The 19,200-nt window shown below is 38.7% G+C and overlaps 1 protein-coding gene across 3 annotated transcripts in view; it reads left to right on the top strand.

The window, feature by feature from the left end:
- Phka1 (phosphorylase kinase regulatory subunit alpha 1) overlaps window positions 1-19,200 on the top strand; it is a 138,444-nt gene that overhangs the window by 61,775 nt on the left and 57,469 nt on the right. For all 3 annotated transcript variants that reach the window (XM_057759383.1, XM_057759382.1, XM_057759381.1), the window contains exons 13-14: window positions 1,960-2,038; window positions 7,217-7,351. In XM_057759383.1, coding sequence (XP_057615366.1) covers window positions 1,960-2,038; window positions 7,217-7,351 — 214 coding nt within the window. The remainder of the gene's footprint in view (window positions 1-1,959; window positions 2,039-7,216; window positions 7,352-19,200) is intronic.

The following is a 19,200-nucleotide window of genomic DNA, read 5'->3' as shown; positions in this document are numbered from 1 at the left end:
TAGGTATAGTAGTCTGGGCTTGCATCCGTGGTCTCTTAATTTCTGCAGTACATCTATCCAGGACCTTCTGGCTTTCATGGTTTCCATAGAGAAGTCAGGTGTAAATCTGACTTACAGGTTTACCTTTATAAGTTACTTGACCTTTTTCCTTTGCAGTTCTTAATATTCTTTCTTTATTCGGTATGTTTTGTGTTCCGATTATTTTATGGCGAGGGGATTTTTTTTGATCCAGTCTATTCGGTGTTCTGTATGCTTCTTGAACCTTCATAGGAATATCTTTCTTTAGGTTGGGAAAGTTTTCTTCTATAATTTTGTTCAATATATTTTCTGGGCCTTTGAGCTGTAATTCTCCTTCATCTACACCTATTATTCTTAGGTTTGGTCTTTTTATTGTGTCCCATATTTCCTGAATGTTTTGTGATGAGAATTTGTTGGATTTGCTGTTTTCTTTGATCAGTGCGTTTATTTTCTCTATGGTGTCTTCAGCATCTGAGATTCTTTCTTCTATCTCTTATATTCTGTTGGTTATGTTTGTCTCTGTAGTCTCTGTTCATTTACCTAGATTTTCCATATCCAGCCGGCCCTCAGTTTATGTGTTCTTCATTGCCTCCATTTCAGTTTTCAAGTCTTGAACTGTTTCCATTATCTGTTTGATTGTTTTTTCTTGGTTTCCTAGGGTATCTTTTATGGATTTACTCATTTCTTCAAACTTTTTGTTATTCTTCTTATCCGTTTCTTTAAGGGAGTTTTTCACCTCCTGTTTAAGGGACTCTATTGCTTTCATAATGTCATTTTTTTTCTACTTCTGGATTACGGTGTTCAAGTCCTCCTGTTGTAAGTTTACTGGGTTCTGGTGTTTTCATGTTGTTTTTCAGATTTTTTGGAGGAATTCTTGAATTGGTGCCTGCCCATCTCTTCCTTCTAATGCTCTCCAATGGATCTTCTGTTACAGGATCAGGCTCCCTTGCTGGCCAGGGACCTCACAGACAAAAGGCCTACCTTGCTGCCAGCAAGCTATTGAAACAAAGGAACTCCTGCCCGGTTACACTCACCACCCTGTCCCAGTGCCCAAACCAGCTGAGCTGGGGGATCTTATGGCCCCCAAGAAGGGAGGAAGAAGAGAGAGGGTGCCTGGGTGCAAGCTGGGATGGGATAGGAAGAGAGAGGCAGTAGCTGGAGAGAGAAGCCCCTGCAGAATGACCAGGAAGTTTAGGGGGTTGAGGAATGTCTGTGCTCCATTTCCAGGCTTCTGCCGGGGGTCAGGAACACACTTACCCCTCTGATGGATCTTCTGGTACAGGATCAGGGCCCCTTGTTGGCCAGGGACCTTGCAGACAAAAGGAGTTTCTTCATACTGAGTTGGACTTAAGTCCAGTTAGACATCTGTTGTTTGCTTTCATGAGATAAGTACCACTACTGGACCGTGGGGTCATTGTGGTTTATAGGTTTCACAACTGGTCAGGACTATTGATTGCTTTTCTCCCTTAGCAGCTTGCATAGCACTTTTTGTCATTTAGAGATCTAATCATCAGGTAGGAAGCTTTCAGGTCAGTTCTAGCTCAGTTGATTCCTGATTGTATGGTGTCTTCAGCTATTGGGTCTTACCTTCAAGTTCTAAGAGGCAACCAAGGGAGATGGCAGTAGCATGTGTGTGTGTGTGTGTGTGTGTGTGTATGTGTGCGTGTGTGTGTATACACACATACGTGTGCACGCACATGCACACACATACACACACACATATATCCTCTCTCTCATACATACACACTATATGTATGTTTAAGTAAGCATGAAATGTTCCTTTGGCCTTTTCAAACATCCTTAATATTATTTATCCCTTCACCTTTTGTCTCCCTTTGTATTGACCTCCTTTTCCCTTTCCATTTAACTTCTGAGCTATCTCTTTATTGCTTTAGCTTTATTTTTGAGGCTTATTAATTTTGTTTTGTGCATTTTCTTCAGGGATTTTTAGCTCCTGGAGAAATTGATCCCCTGAATCGTAGGTTTTCTACTGTGCCAAAGCCAGATGTGGTGGTTCAAGGTATGTATTACTCCCAGCAATAGAAATGTTATATTAAAGGTCTGATTAGGGGGAAAGATTTGGGGACTTTGTATTAGGGTTCAAAAAGTATGTAATAAATGTGGTTCAGTTTTGTTTCAAAATTACTGTTAATAATAAACAAATAAAAGATGATCTCATAAGATTATAAAATACTATTTGATATGCCTTATTTCTGGAAACTTTAAAATTTCATGATATGTTATTCTCCTGGTTACTGTTATTTTCCTTTTAACCACATTTTCTATGGCTTTTCATGCTAGTATTCCTTTATTTTCATAACCTCCTACGCATTTATATTTTCTCTGTTTTAGACTGTTAGACCTGCATCCCTCATAGTTCATTTGCTTCTGACCATTGCCTTACTGGGGAGTATGTCTACAATTTTTTAAATGTGAAGGTATATACATTATGCAAAACACTGAGCTAAATACTCTAAACATTAAGAAATCCAAGTCTTTGGGTGTGTGTGGTAGTACATGTGTTTAATCACAGCACTTGGGAACCAAAGACAGGCAAATCACTGTGAGTTCAGTAGTAGCTTGTTCCATATCAAGAGTTCCAGCTGGGCTGTGGTGGCGCACGCATTTAATCCCAGCACTTGGGAGGCAGAGGCAGGCGGATCTCTGTGAGTTCGAGACCAGCCTGGTCTACAGAGCTAGTTCCAGGACAGGCTCCAAAACCACAGAGAAACCCTCTCTCGAAAAACCAAAAAAAAAAAAAAAAAAAAAAAAAGAGTTCCAGGACAGCCAAGGATACATAACCAGACTGTCTTAGGGTTTCTATTGCTGTGAAGAGACACCACAACCATAGCAATCCTTCTAAAGGAAAAACATTTAATTGGAACTGGCTTATACTTCAAAGGTTTCGTCCATTATCCTGGTGAGAAGCATGGTAGCACACAGGCAGACATAGTGCTGGAGAGGTAGCTGAGAGTTCTATATTGGAATCAGCAGGCTGCAAGAAAAGGGAGTGAGCCACTGACTCTGGCTTGGGCTTCTGAAATCTTAAAGCCTACCCCAAGTGACACACTTCCTCCAACAGGCAGTCCAACAAAGTCCACACATCCTAATCCTTTCAAATAATGCCTGTGAGCCTGTGGGGGCCATTTTGATTCAAAACCACAGGGACCCTTTCTCAAAGGACAACTATCCTAGTCTAATATCTGTGAATAATCTTTATATTATGGACACAAAGCTGGCCTCTTTTGTCATCCTCCCATCCTTTTACCTCTCCCGGAAAAGGTCAATATTTTTACCTTTCTTGTTTCTTTTGAAAATATTAACCATCGTCCTTGTTTGTGAGAGTAGACATCTTGATGTGAATTTTCACTCTCCAACATCACTCTTGAATATGGTGTGTCCTGCTGTAAATCTTCTTAAGATATTCCTAGTCATTTGACTTTCAGGTTGATTCTGAATGGAAAATCCAACATGTTTTCTAAAGCGTCTTATACTTGACACTCTGTGTAATCATATAGGTAGTCTTTGCTTCTCAGTGTTTCTAGCAAATGTTTTATAAAGTGTAACATGAATAATAAAAACCCAGAGACAGAAATTGGACTTCAACCATTATTCTTCATTCCCCAGGGGAAGGTATGTTTTCCTTTAAGGTTTAAACCTTCTAGCTGTACTGATTTTCTCTTTGTTCTAATTCATAGTTTATAACTTTGAGGTTCAATTCACAGCCTTCTTTCTCTTCCCCAAATACTGTCATAAAACTAGATTTCAGCATTGGTATGGATTTAATATACTATTTTTAACCTTAAAAATTTTGAATATCATGACTCTAGAACCCTTTCTCTGTACCTCTATGTTTGTTACCCCATTCTAGTTACTTTTCCCTTTGCTCTTATGACCAAACACCATGACTAAGGCAGTTTATAAAAGAAATCATTTAATTTGGGGCTTACACTTCCAGAAGGTTAGAGTTCATGAGCATCACAGTAGAGAGCATGACAACAGGCAGTCAGGCATGATGCTGGAGCTGAGAACATACATCCTTATCAACAGATAGATGGCAGAAAGAGAGAGAACTAGCTGAGAATGACATGGACTTTTGCTACTTCCACTGACACACTTTCTTCAAAAAGGCCATACCTCTTAATCCTTCCCAAATGTTTCCACTAATGGAGACTAAGCATTTAAATAAGGCCCCTGGGGCCCTTCTCATTCAAACCACCACACACACCACAGGTCAAATTTTGGACCTTATAGGTATTCTTGTGTTCTGCTAACAATGCATCTCAGCTTTCTACCTAAAGATCATCTCAATATTTTGATCATCTAACTATTCCAATTACTGCTGCCTCATACTTCTGCTGTATCTCCCAGAGTGTTATAGTTCTAGAGCAATCATGTAGTCTACACTTTCTTATCCTATACCTACTAAAAGATATTGTAAGGGAAAAGCACATGATGAGCAGAGTGGTGGCATTGAACAACCATGGTTCCCAACTCAGCTTCTGGTTTGTTAGTCTTTGTTCTTATCTTTAGTCAGTATTTTCTTTATTCACAGCCAGTATAACAAAGTACTCGATTTTGTTCAGCTGTGCCCTGTTTTCAGCCTAATATTTGGACTGATACTTCATGCCTGATTATTCTAATATTCTGATGTTTTTTTTTTCAATTTCCCAACACTTCCCACCCCCAGCATTCTTACCCATCCTTGCTTTCTTTTTTCTAGTCTCAGAAAAAGGTGCTCTCTTATTCAATACAAATTTCCCTGTTGGTGCTTCATCCTATATTCTTCTTTACAAACAATCTTTTTTGAAATATTAAGACTTCCCCAATCCAGTTTCGTTATCTACTATGTTAATCTCCATCTGGCTGTCATTTGTGGCTTCTTTTCACATTGATATTTCTGTCTCTTCATAGTCCATTAATTCTCCAGTCCTTTAGAGCCTGGTTTAATACTCTGAAAATTTTCTTGCTTGGTTTTATCAGTATTAATAGATATTTTATAATCAGTATATTAGCAGATCTTTTAGATCAACTTGTTATTTATCTTTCTAGAAACTGAATTTCCAGAGTGTCCATGTTATGCTTTTGTATATCTCCTTCAACATGTTTTAAGTACTTTTCTACCTTATTCTGGACTTTCTTTTCTTCCTTTTCCCTTGAACTATTGGTATTGCTGGGAATTCTGTCCATAGCCTACCACTTGTCTTGCTCCGAATAATTGGTCATATTCCCCACCTTCTTCAGTCTTCCTTTACTTTCACATGATGACCCTACTTCCTGAGCTAGAAAGAAAATTTAAGCTATAAGACAAGAACTTATCCTTTTCCCCAGACTTTGCTATCTATCTAGTCCTGAATTTTCTCAAAGTTATATTCTGGGTCCTCTTCTCTTGATAATATATTTTTGTCCCATCTCATCTGTTTCTAATGTCTTCTGACAGTCCCACATGTTTCCATGCACTGTAGACTAAACATAACTAAATTTGATCAGCTGGTTCCTCCTACTGCATCATCTAGGCCTATGATTCCTTCTGCACCTCTATCATTAAATGGCACATGATACTCCCAGGTACACAAATGAACACTTTCAATTCATATTTATTCTTCTCTGATATTCTGTATTTATATAACAAGTTCTAGATTTTTTACTTCTCTAGTCATTCTGAAATCCATCCTGTTTTTGACAATTCCAATAGCTTACTATTAATTTAAGTTATCAACATCTCCTCCTTACATTACATTAATTTTGAACTGATGTTTGCCTTCCGTCGAGGCCCAGTAATGTCTGTCAGTTCATTCTTTTGATTCTTTTAAAAATTACTGTAGACCACACAAAGAAATGTCCGTTCATTCTTTAATTATTGAGTGTATTCTTTTTAAGGTACAACTCTGCAGGGGCTTCCTATCTTAGCTCTCTCGGTATGGCTTACAAGGACTCTATGTGATCTAACACTGGATCTTGTATTTTACTTCATTTCTCACCACTGTTCCCCCACACTCCATTCCTATTACAAAGGAATTTTCAGAGCTGTGGGTTTAACTCAGTGGTACAAGTGGCTGACTGTTCTGTGAAGGCCTGGATTCATTCCCTAGCACAACAGGAAGCAAAACAATAAAAGCTAACTTTTTGTAACTTTGTACATGCTGTCTCTTTAATCTGAAACAGTTTCTCCCTTATTTTTACCATCACCTCTCTCAGATTAACTCCTTTCTGCCCTCCATCAGGACTCATGGTGTCTTTGTATATATCCCTAGCATCTGACATTTGACTCTAAATATTTTATAAATATAAACAAGAATTTAGTTGCTTGAGTTGAATGTACTCCTAGTATCTCAAAAGGTTATTTGCTTGCTTTTCCTTTAACTCCTTCTGTTCCTGTAAACAACTCTATTGCTCCCAATAGAACCCTGCAGTTCTATAGAATACAGCTTGGGAAACAGTTCCCAACAATAATATGCAAAACCTTAAAATAACACCTATTCTTCCATGATTAGCCTAACCCCTATCTACTTTTCCATTTTCATGTCTTTTACTGCTTGGTAAGATCTTTCATACTATAACATTGAAGTCTGTGTAGGTTTGCCAACATTCCTATCAACTCTAAAACACTTATGCATATGGGCATATTTTGCCTGGATGTATGTGAGTGTCTGGTGCCTGTGGAGTCCCAAAGAGGGAATCAGATCTTTTGGAACTGGAGTTAAAGAAGTTTGTGAGCTATCATGTGGGTACTGGGGACTGACCCTGGGCCCTCTGGATGAGATGCCAATGCAAGTCTTTAGTCGTGTTATTACTTTCCCATTTATGTAATATTTTAATCTAGAATAATTACTGATTAATCAGAACTCCTTAGCAATAATTTCCAACTCTAAAAGAAATTATGCACTTGAAAAATATTTTTAAGGGTCTGAAGAGATGGCTCAGCTTAAATATTGGAAGCACTTGTTCTTCCAGGGTCCCTACCGGGACCAGGTTCACTTCCCAGGATCCACATGGTGGCTTATAACTGTTCATAACTCCAATTTTAGGGGATCCAATACCCTCTTCTGACCTCCATTGGCACCAGGGTAGCATACGATGCATGGACAGACATACATATAGGCAAAAATACTCATACACATGAAATAAATCTAAGAAATATTTTTAAAGTTTCTACTGAACAAAAACCTTCTGTTAACTTCATCTTTCTTTCCTATAGTGTCTATTCTAGCTGAAACAGAAGAAATCAAGGCCATTTTAAAGGACAAAGGAATTGATGTGGAGACCATTGCCGAGGTGTACCCTATCAGAGTACAACCTGCTCGTATTCTCAGCCACATTTATTCCAGTCTAGGTAAGGAGGTTGGTCAGCCTACTAGAATTAAAGTGTTATGTGATGCTGGCTGGTTTCTTTCTAGTAACCTGCTACTTTAATTGGATCCAAAAAGGAATTTAATCTCTGGAATTCAAGTTGCTGAACCCATCATTTTTGAGGTGATAATTTTAGATGTACTTTATACATACTTTGTCATGTAGCACATACTTGTTTTTAGATAATATTATATCCTTATTCTAAATGTATATTTGACTACCTCTTTCTTAGAACCTGTATTTCTATTTTGAATACATGCTAATTTAATGTAGAGTAGTGATCAAGGAACTTGTTTTAGGCCTTTTTTACTTTTTCATGTAGTAAACTAATTATTATAATAATTCCTTAATATATTTTGTAAATAGTTATTATTTTATTAAATTTAATGATGGAATTTTTGCATTAAACAAATTGCAACACTGTTAACTGAAAGTGATTCAAGGGCTGGGAGTAAAAAAATAAGACAATGCAACATTTCTGAACTTCAGGTACTGGTCTCTAGTACCTATGAACATTACTTTATATGGCAAAAAAAATGGCAGGTATAGTTAAATTAAGAAACTTGAGATGAAACTGTTACTCTAGATTATTGAGGTAAACTCCAAATGCAATCATAGGGACAGATTGGGTTACAGAATTAGCTTTGATATAACAGAAATAAAAGACTGAGTATATTAGTCAGGGTTCTCTAGAATAACAGAACTTACAGAGTGAATTAATGAATATATGAACTAATGAATGAATAGATATGTGGGATTTATTAGACTGACTTACAGGCTGTGGTCCAGCTAGTCTAACAATGGGTGCCTATGAATGGAAGGTCAAGAATCCAGTAGTTTTTTATTCATAAGGCTGGGCATCTCAGCTGGTCTTCAGTATGCAACAGAATCTCAAAGAAGTAGGTTCTAATGCCAGTGAAGGAATGAACTTGCTAGTGAGGGTGAGAGTAAGCAGGCAAACAGAGATGCTTGTATAGAAGCTTCCAGCAGAAGGTATAGCTCCAATTAAAGGTGAGTCTTCCCACCTCAAAAGATCTGGAATCTGGATTAAAGGTTTGCCTTCCCACCTCAAAGATGAAGATTAGAAGTGAATCTTCCTGCTTCAGATGTTTAAGCAAAAATTCCTCACAGGTGTGCCCAGCCATTTTGGGGGTTTTACTTAATTCCAGATGTAGTAGCCATCACAAGTCCACCCCTTGTCAACTTGACAAGCAATCATATCTCCGTATGTCATGATTAATTTCCAAATGAAAAACAATAACCAGGTCGTAATTATGCCTAGTATGATATAACTACCCTACGTACATCCACAAACTTATTCTGTTTAACCAGGTCATAATAATGCTCAACATAATATGACTACCCTCGTACAACTGCAAATGGAGATTTAGCATAGATGACAATGGCACTCAAGGGATATCCTTTTATTATCTCAAACTTAAATGTGATAAACATTGACATTCTCTTAATTGTTGTTAGACTATCTGATAAAGAAATTGAGGAAAGAAAACACAAATACCTTTACAAATGCATTCCTAATGAACTATGACAGAAATGCCAATTATAATCCTCATTTATGCAACTGTTTGTGTATTCTTAGCTGGTATTTATAGCTACCTTCCTCTCCTATACCTTCTGTATTTCCTCTACCCTCAGCAAGCATCTCAGCAGGTCTTGGCTCTTTTCCTAGAGGAGTGACCCATACCATTATTCCTGAGTGGTCCTGTACCCTTTGTCATCCTACCTATATTAAGTGGTTGTAGTTTCCCAATAACATCACAGGACATAATAGCACCAAGAAACACCATAAGGATCTCCTGGACTCCACACACAATCTTTCTTACCTCCATTGTGGAGCAGCAATCCAATGCCCCCTTAGTAATCTGGATCAATCACCCCTCCTAACACTTAGCCTGTTGGTTTAAGGTCATCAGAAGTCCAGAGTGTCCAGAGGGGAGTCTGAACTTCCAGTTCAATAATGTTCACTCTCCTTTCTGTGGAATCAAAACTTCTAGGCCAACAGAACTAAAGGTTATAGGAACAGGGAGCAAAAACTTTCCTAGTGGATCAGTAGTGGTAATAGTGAGTAGAACTATTCTGTTTTCTGATGGAGGAAGGTCATTTGTCAATAAACAAACTGCCTTGGCCCATTTGAGAGGCCATCCTTTAGGTGGGTGGAGTAGACAGAATAGAATGCTGGGAGGAAGAGGAAGTGAGCTCAGATGCAAGGCAGCTCCTCTCAGAGACAGACGCCATGCTCTCCTCTCTAGAGCAGACGCGATGAAACTCCAACCCAGGATGGACGTAGGCTAGAATCTTCCCCGGTAAGTGCACCTTGGGTGCTACACATATGAACAGAAATGGGTCAAGCAGTGTTTAAAAGAATACAATGCGTGTGTTGTTATTTCGGGTATAAAGCTAACCATACTGGAGCCGGGCTGTGGGAAGAGGCCCGCAGCTCCCCACTACAGTTTTCCATCCCTTGATTCCTGGACCTATGGATCCTTGTTATGGGAGAAACAATACCATAATTTGGATGTTAATTCAAAGCATATACCACCTTCTGGAAAACCCTGTTCCAACTCTTGATATTTCTGTGGCTTAATTGGCACTGTAACTGTGTCTTCAAAAAGCCATTTCATTTTCCTATCAGTCCAGCTGCTTCTGGATTGTGGGAACATGGTAAGACCAGTAGTGCCTTCCATTATTGTGGGCCCACTTTCACACTTCTCTGACTGTGAAGTGACTTTCTTGGTCAGAAGTGGTACTGTGTGGAATACCACGGATAAGGCATTCTGTAAGTCCATGGATGGTGGTTTTAGCAGAAGCAATACATGCAAGAAAGGCAAATCGATAATCACAATAAGTATTTACTCTAGTAACAACAAAGTGTTGGCCTTTCTATGAAAGACATAGTCCAGTATAGTCAGCCCGCCATATCTGAGGCTCAGTGTTAGTCTCTGTTATTTCTGGATCTGACATTCAGTAACAACTACACCCAGGGCAGCCTTGGTGAGTGGTAGTCCGTGGTGCTAAGTCCAGGGCAGCCTTGGTGAGTGGTAGTCCATGGTGCCAAGTCCAGGCTGGCCTCAAACTTGTGATCCTTCTGCCTCCACCTCCTTCAGCAAATCCTGTACCACAATTGACTATTTTTTTTTTTTTTTTTGGTTTTTCGAGACAGGGTTTCTCTGTGGTTTTGGAGCCTGTCCTGGAACTAGCTCTTGTAGACCAGGCTGGTCTCGAACTCACAGAGATCCGCCTGCCTCTGCCTCCCAAGTGCTGGGATTAAAGGCGTGCGCCACCACCGCCCGGCTCACAATTGACTATTAATATGGCCCATTGAGCCCTGACTAAAGTGTTTAACTGCTTTCCTAATCCAAAGTATATTCCACCAGTGAGCAGCATGGTCAAGCCTGTCATAGCAGTATCACAGTCCCAGGTACCAGCTGCTGTCTTGATCACTGTTCTATTGCTGGAAAGAAACAGCATGATCACAACAACTCTTATAAAAGAAAATATTTCACCAGGGCTGGTTGACAGTTTCAGAGGTTTAGTCCATTATCATCATGGTGAGAAGCGTGATGGCATGCTTGGCAGACACTGTGCTGGAGAAAGAGCTGAGAGTTCTACAACAGGATCCACAGGCAGCAGGAAGGCAGAGTCACTGGACCTGGCTTGGACTTTTTAAACCTCAAAGCCCACTCCCAGTAATGCACTTTTTCTAACAAGGCCACCTCTCTTAGTCCTTTCAAAGAGTGCCACTCCCTGGTCACCAAACCTTCAAATCTTTGGGGGCCATTCTCATTCAAACCAACAAATTAGGGTTGTAGTGCTATGAGGATTACCAAGGAATTTCCACAGCCTTTTGAAGTCAGGATTGTCAAGGAATGAATTCTCTCCAGATGGAACCAACCACAGTTATACCTTATTCTGATGTTTGAATTCTAAATTTAGGACTTTGGACTACATTCAGAATTTAAGACTTTAGGTAAATGATGGCTTGCTCATCCAGTAAAGTATATATGAGCATTCCCATTTTAAAATGTAAAGTACCTCAGGTTCCAAGCATTTAGGATAAAGAATATTCTACCTGTACCAGCAGAAATACTCCAGCTTAGACTGAAAGACAGATGACAAGCACAGGACAAGCTGAAAGCAGTCCTTTGGATTTCCAGAGTTCTGCAGCGGGGAAGCAGACTGATGCAACTGCTCAGCTGCAAGCACATGCTGCTTGTCAAGTGAAAAGGAGGTTAACTCAAAGGGAGGACTCTTGGGCCGTGAGGGTGGAACTTCGGCTCAGACAGGGGACCATCAAGCTACAGAGGACTACTGCTAAACCTTGAAATCTAATGACATGCCTACTTGGGTCTCAGAATTTTTTGGTACTGCTAACTCTTTTCTTCCTTCCATTTTCTCTTTTTTTATGATGGGAATGCCCATCATATGTAATCAATCCTGTCCTGCTACTGTATTTGAGGAGCAGAAATTGTATTTTCTAACTAGAATTGAATGGAATGAAACAGAATATAAATGGAATGGAAAGGAATCTTGTCCCAGGATAGCATATACCCAGATTCTCATTCATATCTCATTAAAGCCTATTTGGACTTTGGGGGTGATGATGTTGGGAAGATATTGAATTTGATTCAGTGATATATGTTAAAGAGTTTAAGAGATGCTGAGGTGGGATAAATGTATTTTCCATACGGAAGGAATGTGTATACTCAGGGCCCAAGGGTGGACTGTGGAACTATGAGTAATGTCTCACCCCAGACATCCATTCATAATCCAGGAAACCTATGAGCATTATGTTATGTGTCAATGAAGACTTAGCAAACATAATTAAGGATTTTCAGATATGGAAGAATATTCCTCAAATCTCAATTACTCAAGTGGGCTCTAAATGTAATCACACATATCTTTTTAAAAGGGAATCAAGAGAAAGATCAGAAAATAGAAGTAGGAATTTTGATGACAGAAGCAGGAGATGGGAGTGATGGAGCTGTGAGAAATGGAATATTAATATCTAGATCCTGAAATGTAGAAACTGAAAATGCCAGTAAATGGATTTCTCCCTGGATACTTAGGTTTTATTTTAACTCTGTAATGCTAATTTTGCACTACTAATCTCTAGTACTAATAAGGATTTGTGTTGTTTTTTTCTAAACTTTTAAATTACATTTATTTATTCATTTTAGAGTGTGTGTGTGTGTTCTCATGCCACAATGCATTTATGAAGGTCAGATGACAACCTGCAAGAACTGATTCTCTCCTTCCACCCAGAGATTCAACTCAGGTTATCAGACTTAGCACCATGTACCTTTACCCCCAAAACCATCTCTTTGGCCTAAACTTGTACTGTTTTAAGCTATTATATGTGTGATAGTTCATTACAGTACCAATAGGAAATTAATATAATCTTAAATCAAGCTACAAGAGGTCAGTTTTGTAAATATTAGATTTTTGATTAAGTATATATAGCTCAATAGTAGAGTGCTTATCTGCCATGTACCAAAAAAAAAAAAAAAAAAAAAAAAGCCTTCACTACCTAGTACCTCACTCCAAAATATGTAGATTGCCAGGTAAGAATCTTAGCAGTCTCTTTAAAGCATCTTGTGACCAAGCCCACAATTATATTAGCACTAAGGAGGCTAAGAAAGGAGGATTGTGTATCTCAGCCTGGACTCTGGTGCAAGTTTCAGCCCAGCTTATGCTACACAGGGAGACCTTGTCTACAAACTATTATTGCAAACATTTTCACAATAACAAAAGTGCTTTAAATACACATCAGGCAGCAGCTGTACTCCTACCAAGGAAAAGGAGATGCTTCCTCACTAAGTATGACAGTTAAGTAATTCTCTGCCTTGTTCTAGATACTTAGGAGTTAATGGACAGCTCCTTTTTTATCTTGTTTTTCCTCTGTCTATCTGTCTGTCTGTCTATCTATCTATCTATCTATCTATCTATCTATCTATCTATCTATAGACAAGGTCTCATTATGTTGCCCAAGCTAGCCTCAAATTCCTAGTCTCAAGTGACCCTCCTGCCACAGTTTCTTAAGTGCTGAGTGTAGGTGTCCACCTACCATGGTCAGTTATTTTTAATTATGGGATGATCTGCTTTATGAATTTATTAAACTTACTATTAAACAGAAATATTAATACAAATTCTTTTCTAATCTGTTAGTGCACCTAAGTACTTTTTATAGTGTACATAATGTGTTCTGTTGTGTTTATCTTACTTTTTCTATATGTATCATCTCATATTGAAATAGACATGTTATTACATAAAATTATAATAATTATTCCTTTATTTTTAATTGTCTGTGTTGTTTTCAAAGCTTTTATCCTTCTATAAATGCCAATGTGTAGATCATTGTTTCCTTGGAGTATATTTCCAGAACAGAGATTCTGGGTAAGGATAAGATTAGTTTCCTAGCATTTACAACATACTGGCAGACTATCCTCAGAAAACCAACTAATTAAGAATTGATTTTTATATTAATAAGATAAAATACACCTTTCTGTTTTTGCTACCCAACCAACATTGGCTTTATCATTTATTTTGTTAGACTAATCATTTTTAAATACAAAATTATTTAAATTTCATTTAATTCCTAGCAATAGCACATTTTCCATTATCCTTTGTTTTATTTATTTATTTATTTATTAAAGATTTCTGCCTTCTCCCCGCCACCACCTCCCATTTCCCTCCCCCTCCCCCATCAAGTCCCCCTCCCTCATCATCCCTAAGAGTAATCCGGGTTCCCTGCCCTGTGGGAAGTCCAAGGACCACCCAGCTCCATCCAGGTCTAGTAAGGTGAGCATCCAAACTGCCTAGGCTCCCACAAAGCCAGTACGTGCAGTAGGATCAAAAACCCATTGCCATTGTTCTTGAATTCTCAGTAGACCTCATTGTCTATTATGTTCAGCAAGTCCGGTTTTATCCCATGCTTTTTCAGACCCAGGCCAGCTGGCCTTGGTGAGTTCCTGAACGAACATCTCCATTGTCTCAGTGTGTGGGTGCACCCCTCGCGGTCCTGAGTTCCTTGCTCGTGCTCTGTCTCCTGCTCTTGATTTGGATCTTGAGATTTCAGTGCGGTGCTCCAATGTGGGTCTTTGTCTCTGTCTCCTTTCATCGCCTAAATGTTTTTCTTTGGGTTCACCTTCTTAATTAGCTTCTCTAGGATCACGCATAATAGGCTCAACGTCCCCTATTCATGGCTAGAAACCAAATATGAGTGAGTACATCCCATGTTCCTCTTTTTGGGTCTGGCTCACCTCACTCAGGATAGTGTTTTCTATTTCCGTCCATTTGCCTGCAAAATTCAGGAAGTCATTGTTTTTTACTGCTGAGTAATACTCTAATATGTAACACATCTTATCCTTTGTTTTTAAACTCCTGTCTACTACTTCATGATTATATAGGAGGGACTACATACCTTTGTATATATTAGTTCCAAAAAATATATCCCCAGGCATGGTAGCTTGGCAGTAGGATTATTGTAAGTTATAAGCAAGCCTAGGCTACTTAGTGAATTTCAAGCCAGCCTAAGCTATAGTCTGAGACCCTGTCTCAAAAAGCCACATGTATACATGCATACATACATACATAATAAATGCATTTATGCATGCATGCATATATATGTAGTGGAGAGAGAGAGCAACCGCGAGCAAGCACACTCCTGGATGAACCTAAGGGCTAAAATGCCATACCTCTGAAACTCTAACACTGCTTTAAGTTTTAGTTTGGTTTGGTTCAGTTTGGTTTGGTCATGAGTTAAGGTCATACTATACAATCCAAACTAGACTCAGACTTAATGACCCTCTTTCCCAAGCCTCCCAGGTGCCAATTCCAGGTATGCACCACCAGAATCCTCTCCCCTTATTCTTTAAATTTAGATTAGGGCAAATTTTATTACTCAGATGTGTAATATATGTGTGTATACATATATGTGTTTCATTTGTATAACTTTTTAAATATGAAATTCATTGTATGAAATATTTTTTCACTTAGGAACTGGGAAATTGTCTTTAGTTTTACCTGAATACATACACTGTTCTGGTTCTCATCAGTTTTTAGAAGTTGTAAGTTATCTGATTACCAACTGACATGTACATACTGACTTCTGGAAATTAAAAAGAAAATACAGAAAAGAACCCAGAAAAAAAAAGATTTTAAAACACTCATAATTTAACCACTGAAGAGGCCATTGTTTTTGTTTGCGCGTTTTTGTTTATTTTAAGCTTTTATAAAATGACTTGTTTTTAGAAAAATGTTTTCATAGAGTAGACATTGCAGTGTGGCTCTTAAAATCTTTCCACCCCCTAACACCATGTTTATACTATGATCCCGAGCCTTGTGTGCTGGAGTTGTGTTTTAGATGGATCAGTTGGGTCTGGGTACCACACAGTCACTTGTGTTCTGCATTTTGAACAGTTGTAGTTTTGTATAATGATCTTTCACTATTGATTTTTTTATTGATTTTATTAAGCTATACATTTTTCTCGACTTCCCTCCCTTCCTCTCCCCTGCCCTTCTACCCTCTACAAGGAGATTTTTTGTTGTTGTTGTTGAATAAGAACTATACTTTTCTGTGGGTATAAGGATAAATATTTAAAGTATAGTTAGATGCCAGGATCCAGCCTCAGCTCAGGTTCAGGTCCTGACACAGGGAAGGGGTGTCGGCACAAGGAAAAACTCTGACCACCAGGTACATAGGACTCAAGTTGCACTGAATAGCTCGAGAAGGTCCCATGTCTTAATCTCTCTGTAAAAGGCAGACTTTGATAAGGCATTATTTTCCCATTGGACTATACCATACCTCTTTACCAGTATAAGTGTATGGTAAAGATGAATCTCTCCATCCCACATTTTACATGCATTTTTTTCCATTGGATCATACCAGATTTTATCATTGATTCTATATGCTTGGTGTCCAGGGAACTTACTCTCAACAGTTGGCACTATGTGCATTCCTGGGACTTTTTCCTTATTCTATGTATACATGCCTTACTCTCCCTTCCAGAAGTGTGAGACATGGTTAGTATTTCAAGTATTGTTTTTTCACCTAACTGTCTCTATTTAGAGTCAGAAAAGTTCCCATGCTTAGGCATGTAGTTAGTAATTCAAGATAAGAGATTTGAGAAACATTAGTTTGCCTGATGAATATTAGGGGAAAATATTTGAGAAAGAACAAAATTTCCAGGGAAAATTACAGCTGTTTCATGTGTAACTGACAAAGTAAAACTAAAAACTGCTTAACGAAGCAACAATATAATGAAAGAGAAAAGAGTCTACAAGCTGCATGAATTTTGCAAATTCTTGCACTGTCTCGTTGTCTCCTGGTCCTTGCCAAGTATCCGTTTCTACGGGTGCCTTGCCCTGAGGAAACCCACTGAACAGGTAGTCATATGCTGATCTGAGACGAGGCTGCACAGCTCCCAACAGTAGGAATTATGAGGCTCAATAAAGTGCCATAACTTCACTAGTCCCAGGTAGCTGACTAGGTTTCCAGTACCAGGTACAATTTCACTATTGTTGAGTAGATCTTAGTTCAGTTAGAGAGCTGTTGGTTACTGCGATGGTATGTGTGCTACTATTGCACCCTTAGAAATATTATCCCACTCTGGTCATTGCTTTAGTTCACAAACATTATACCTGATAAGGACTACTGGTTGCTTCTCTCCATTGTGGACTTGCATATTGTCTCCTAGTACTATACTATGAAAGCTAAACCTCAGGAAGGAGGTATTCAAGTAAGACGTTGCTTGGATGCTGCATCCCTCATCTTTTGTCCAAAGTATATTATGTCTTTAGCAATAGAGAGTTATCTTCAACTCTGAGAGGCAGCCAAGGGCAATAGCAATTGCTTATGTTGTAGGAGTCTGACCAACAATTCAAAAGGGAGCTTTTCCTGCATGGTATATACAAACTTATATGTATTATATGTAGTTTTAGATAGACCAATTATATTTCTTATGACTTTTCAGGACATTCTAACTTACTTTACTCTTCTTCTATATTTATCATCTTCCCCCTCCTAACTAGAGCCCCTCTTTTTAAATTTTTCTCATTCAGATGACTTAAACCCTACTTACACCTCTCTTCCCTTCTCTATTGCTCTCTGCCCCATGTAGTAGTCCCTTTTTCCTTTCCTAGTTACTTGAGGCTATATATGCACATCTAAAAGACCTGGAGCTAGGAACCACAGATGAGAGAGAACCAGGACATTTATCTTTCTGGGTCTGAATTACCTCATTCAATATAGTTCCAAAGACTGATGATAATAAAAGAAAATATTGAAGAAAAAGAACGTTAAACTTTTGATATATTGTACCACAATTAAAAGCACAATTTCAGGGCCAATGAGATGGCTCAGCAAATAAACTTACTAAGCAAGTCTTTAGACTTGAGTTCCATCCCAAGAACCCACATGAAGTTGGAAAGAAAGATCCAACACCGCAAAGTTGTCCTCTGACCCATGCATGTGTGCCTTTGCACATACATTTACACACATCATGCACATACAATAACAAATAAAAATTTAAAAGCAGAATTTTAGCTTCAGGTATAATGGAATAGCTTGTGGGTTTTTTTCTTAGTCCTTATACTAAGAATAGCCCAAAAAGGATAAGAAAAATATTAGAAGATGGGGCTGGAGAGATGGCTCAGCGGTTAAGATGCCTGCTCTTCTAAAGGTCCTGAGTTCAATTCCCAGCAACTACATGGTGGCTCACAATCATCTGTAATGAGGTTTGGTGCCCTCTTCTGGCCAGCAGGCATACACACAGACAGAATATTAGGCATACACACAGACAGAATATTGTATACATAATAAATAAATATTTATGAGAACTCAAGAACAATGGCAATGGGTTTTTGATCCTACTGCACGTACTGGCTTTGTGGGAGCCTAGGCAGTTTGGATGCTCAACTTACTAGACCTGGATGGAGGTGGGTGGTCCTTGGACTTCCCACAGGGCAAGGAACCCGGATTACTCTTAGGGATGATGAGGGAGGGGGACTTGATGGGGGAGGGGGAGGGAAATGGGAGGTGGTGGCGGGGAGAAGGCAGAAATCTTTAATAAATAAATAAGTAAATAAATAAAAAAATTTAAAAAAATTGTATACATAATCAATAAATATTTTTAAAAATATTAGAAGATACATTAGGAAGCCTAGGAAATGAATAAATGAGCAGAAAGCCAAAGAAAAAATATTGAGACAAACAGCTGCTCCTCCTTCTTCTCTTCTTCCTTGTTTTCATGAAATTGCCTCATCGTATATACCAAGCTGGCCTCTAACTTGCAATCCTCCTGCCTACTACTCACAGTCATCTTGCCTCAGCCTTCCATGTGCAGGAATTATAGGTTTATAACATTATACTTGGTTCAGATACGCAAACTTCTGTTAATATAGTAAATAATAAAAAAAATATGACCAATTATAAATAAAGAATTGAAATAATGAACTGTGTTCTGATGTGGAAAAAAAATCTAAAGATTTCATATATATTTAAAAAGCCTGCTAGAAGCTGGGCAGTGGTGGTTTATACCTTTAATCCCAGCACTCAGGAGGCAGAGGCAGATGGATCTCTGTGAGTTTGAGGCCAGCCTGGTGCCTGGTCTACAGAGTGAGTTTCAGGGCAGTCAGGACGGTTACACAGAAAAACAGAGAGAGAGAGAGAGAGAGAGAGAGAGAGAGAGAGAGAGAGAAAGAGAGAAAGAGAGAGAGAGAGAGGGACGTTAGAAATAATAAATTGGTGTTTATCAGCTGTAGGAGTTCTTTGGTGGAGTTTTTGGGGTCGCTTATATACACGATCATATCATC

The sequence above is a fragment of the Chionomys nivalis genome, chromosome X (genome assembly GCF_950005125.1).
Source record: "Chionomys nivalis chromosome X, mChiNiv1.1, whole genome shotgun sequence".
Lineage (NCBI taxonomy): Eukaryota > Metazoa > Chordata > Mammalia > Rodentia > Cricetidae > Chionomys > Chionomys nivalis.
The sequence above is the reverse complement of the archived record's forward strand: the minus strand, read 5'-3'. Positions and strand labels throughout refer to the sequence as shown.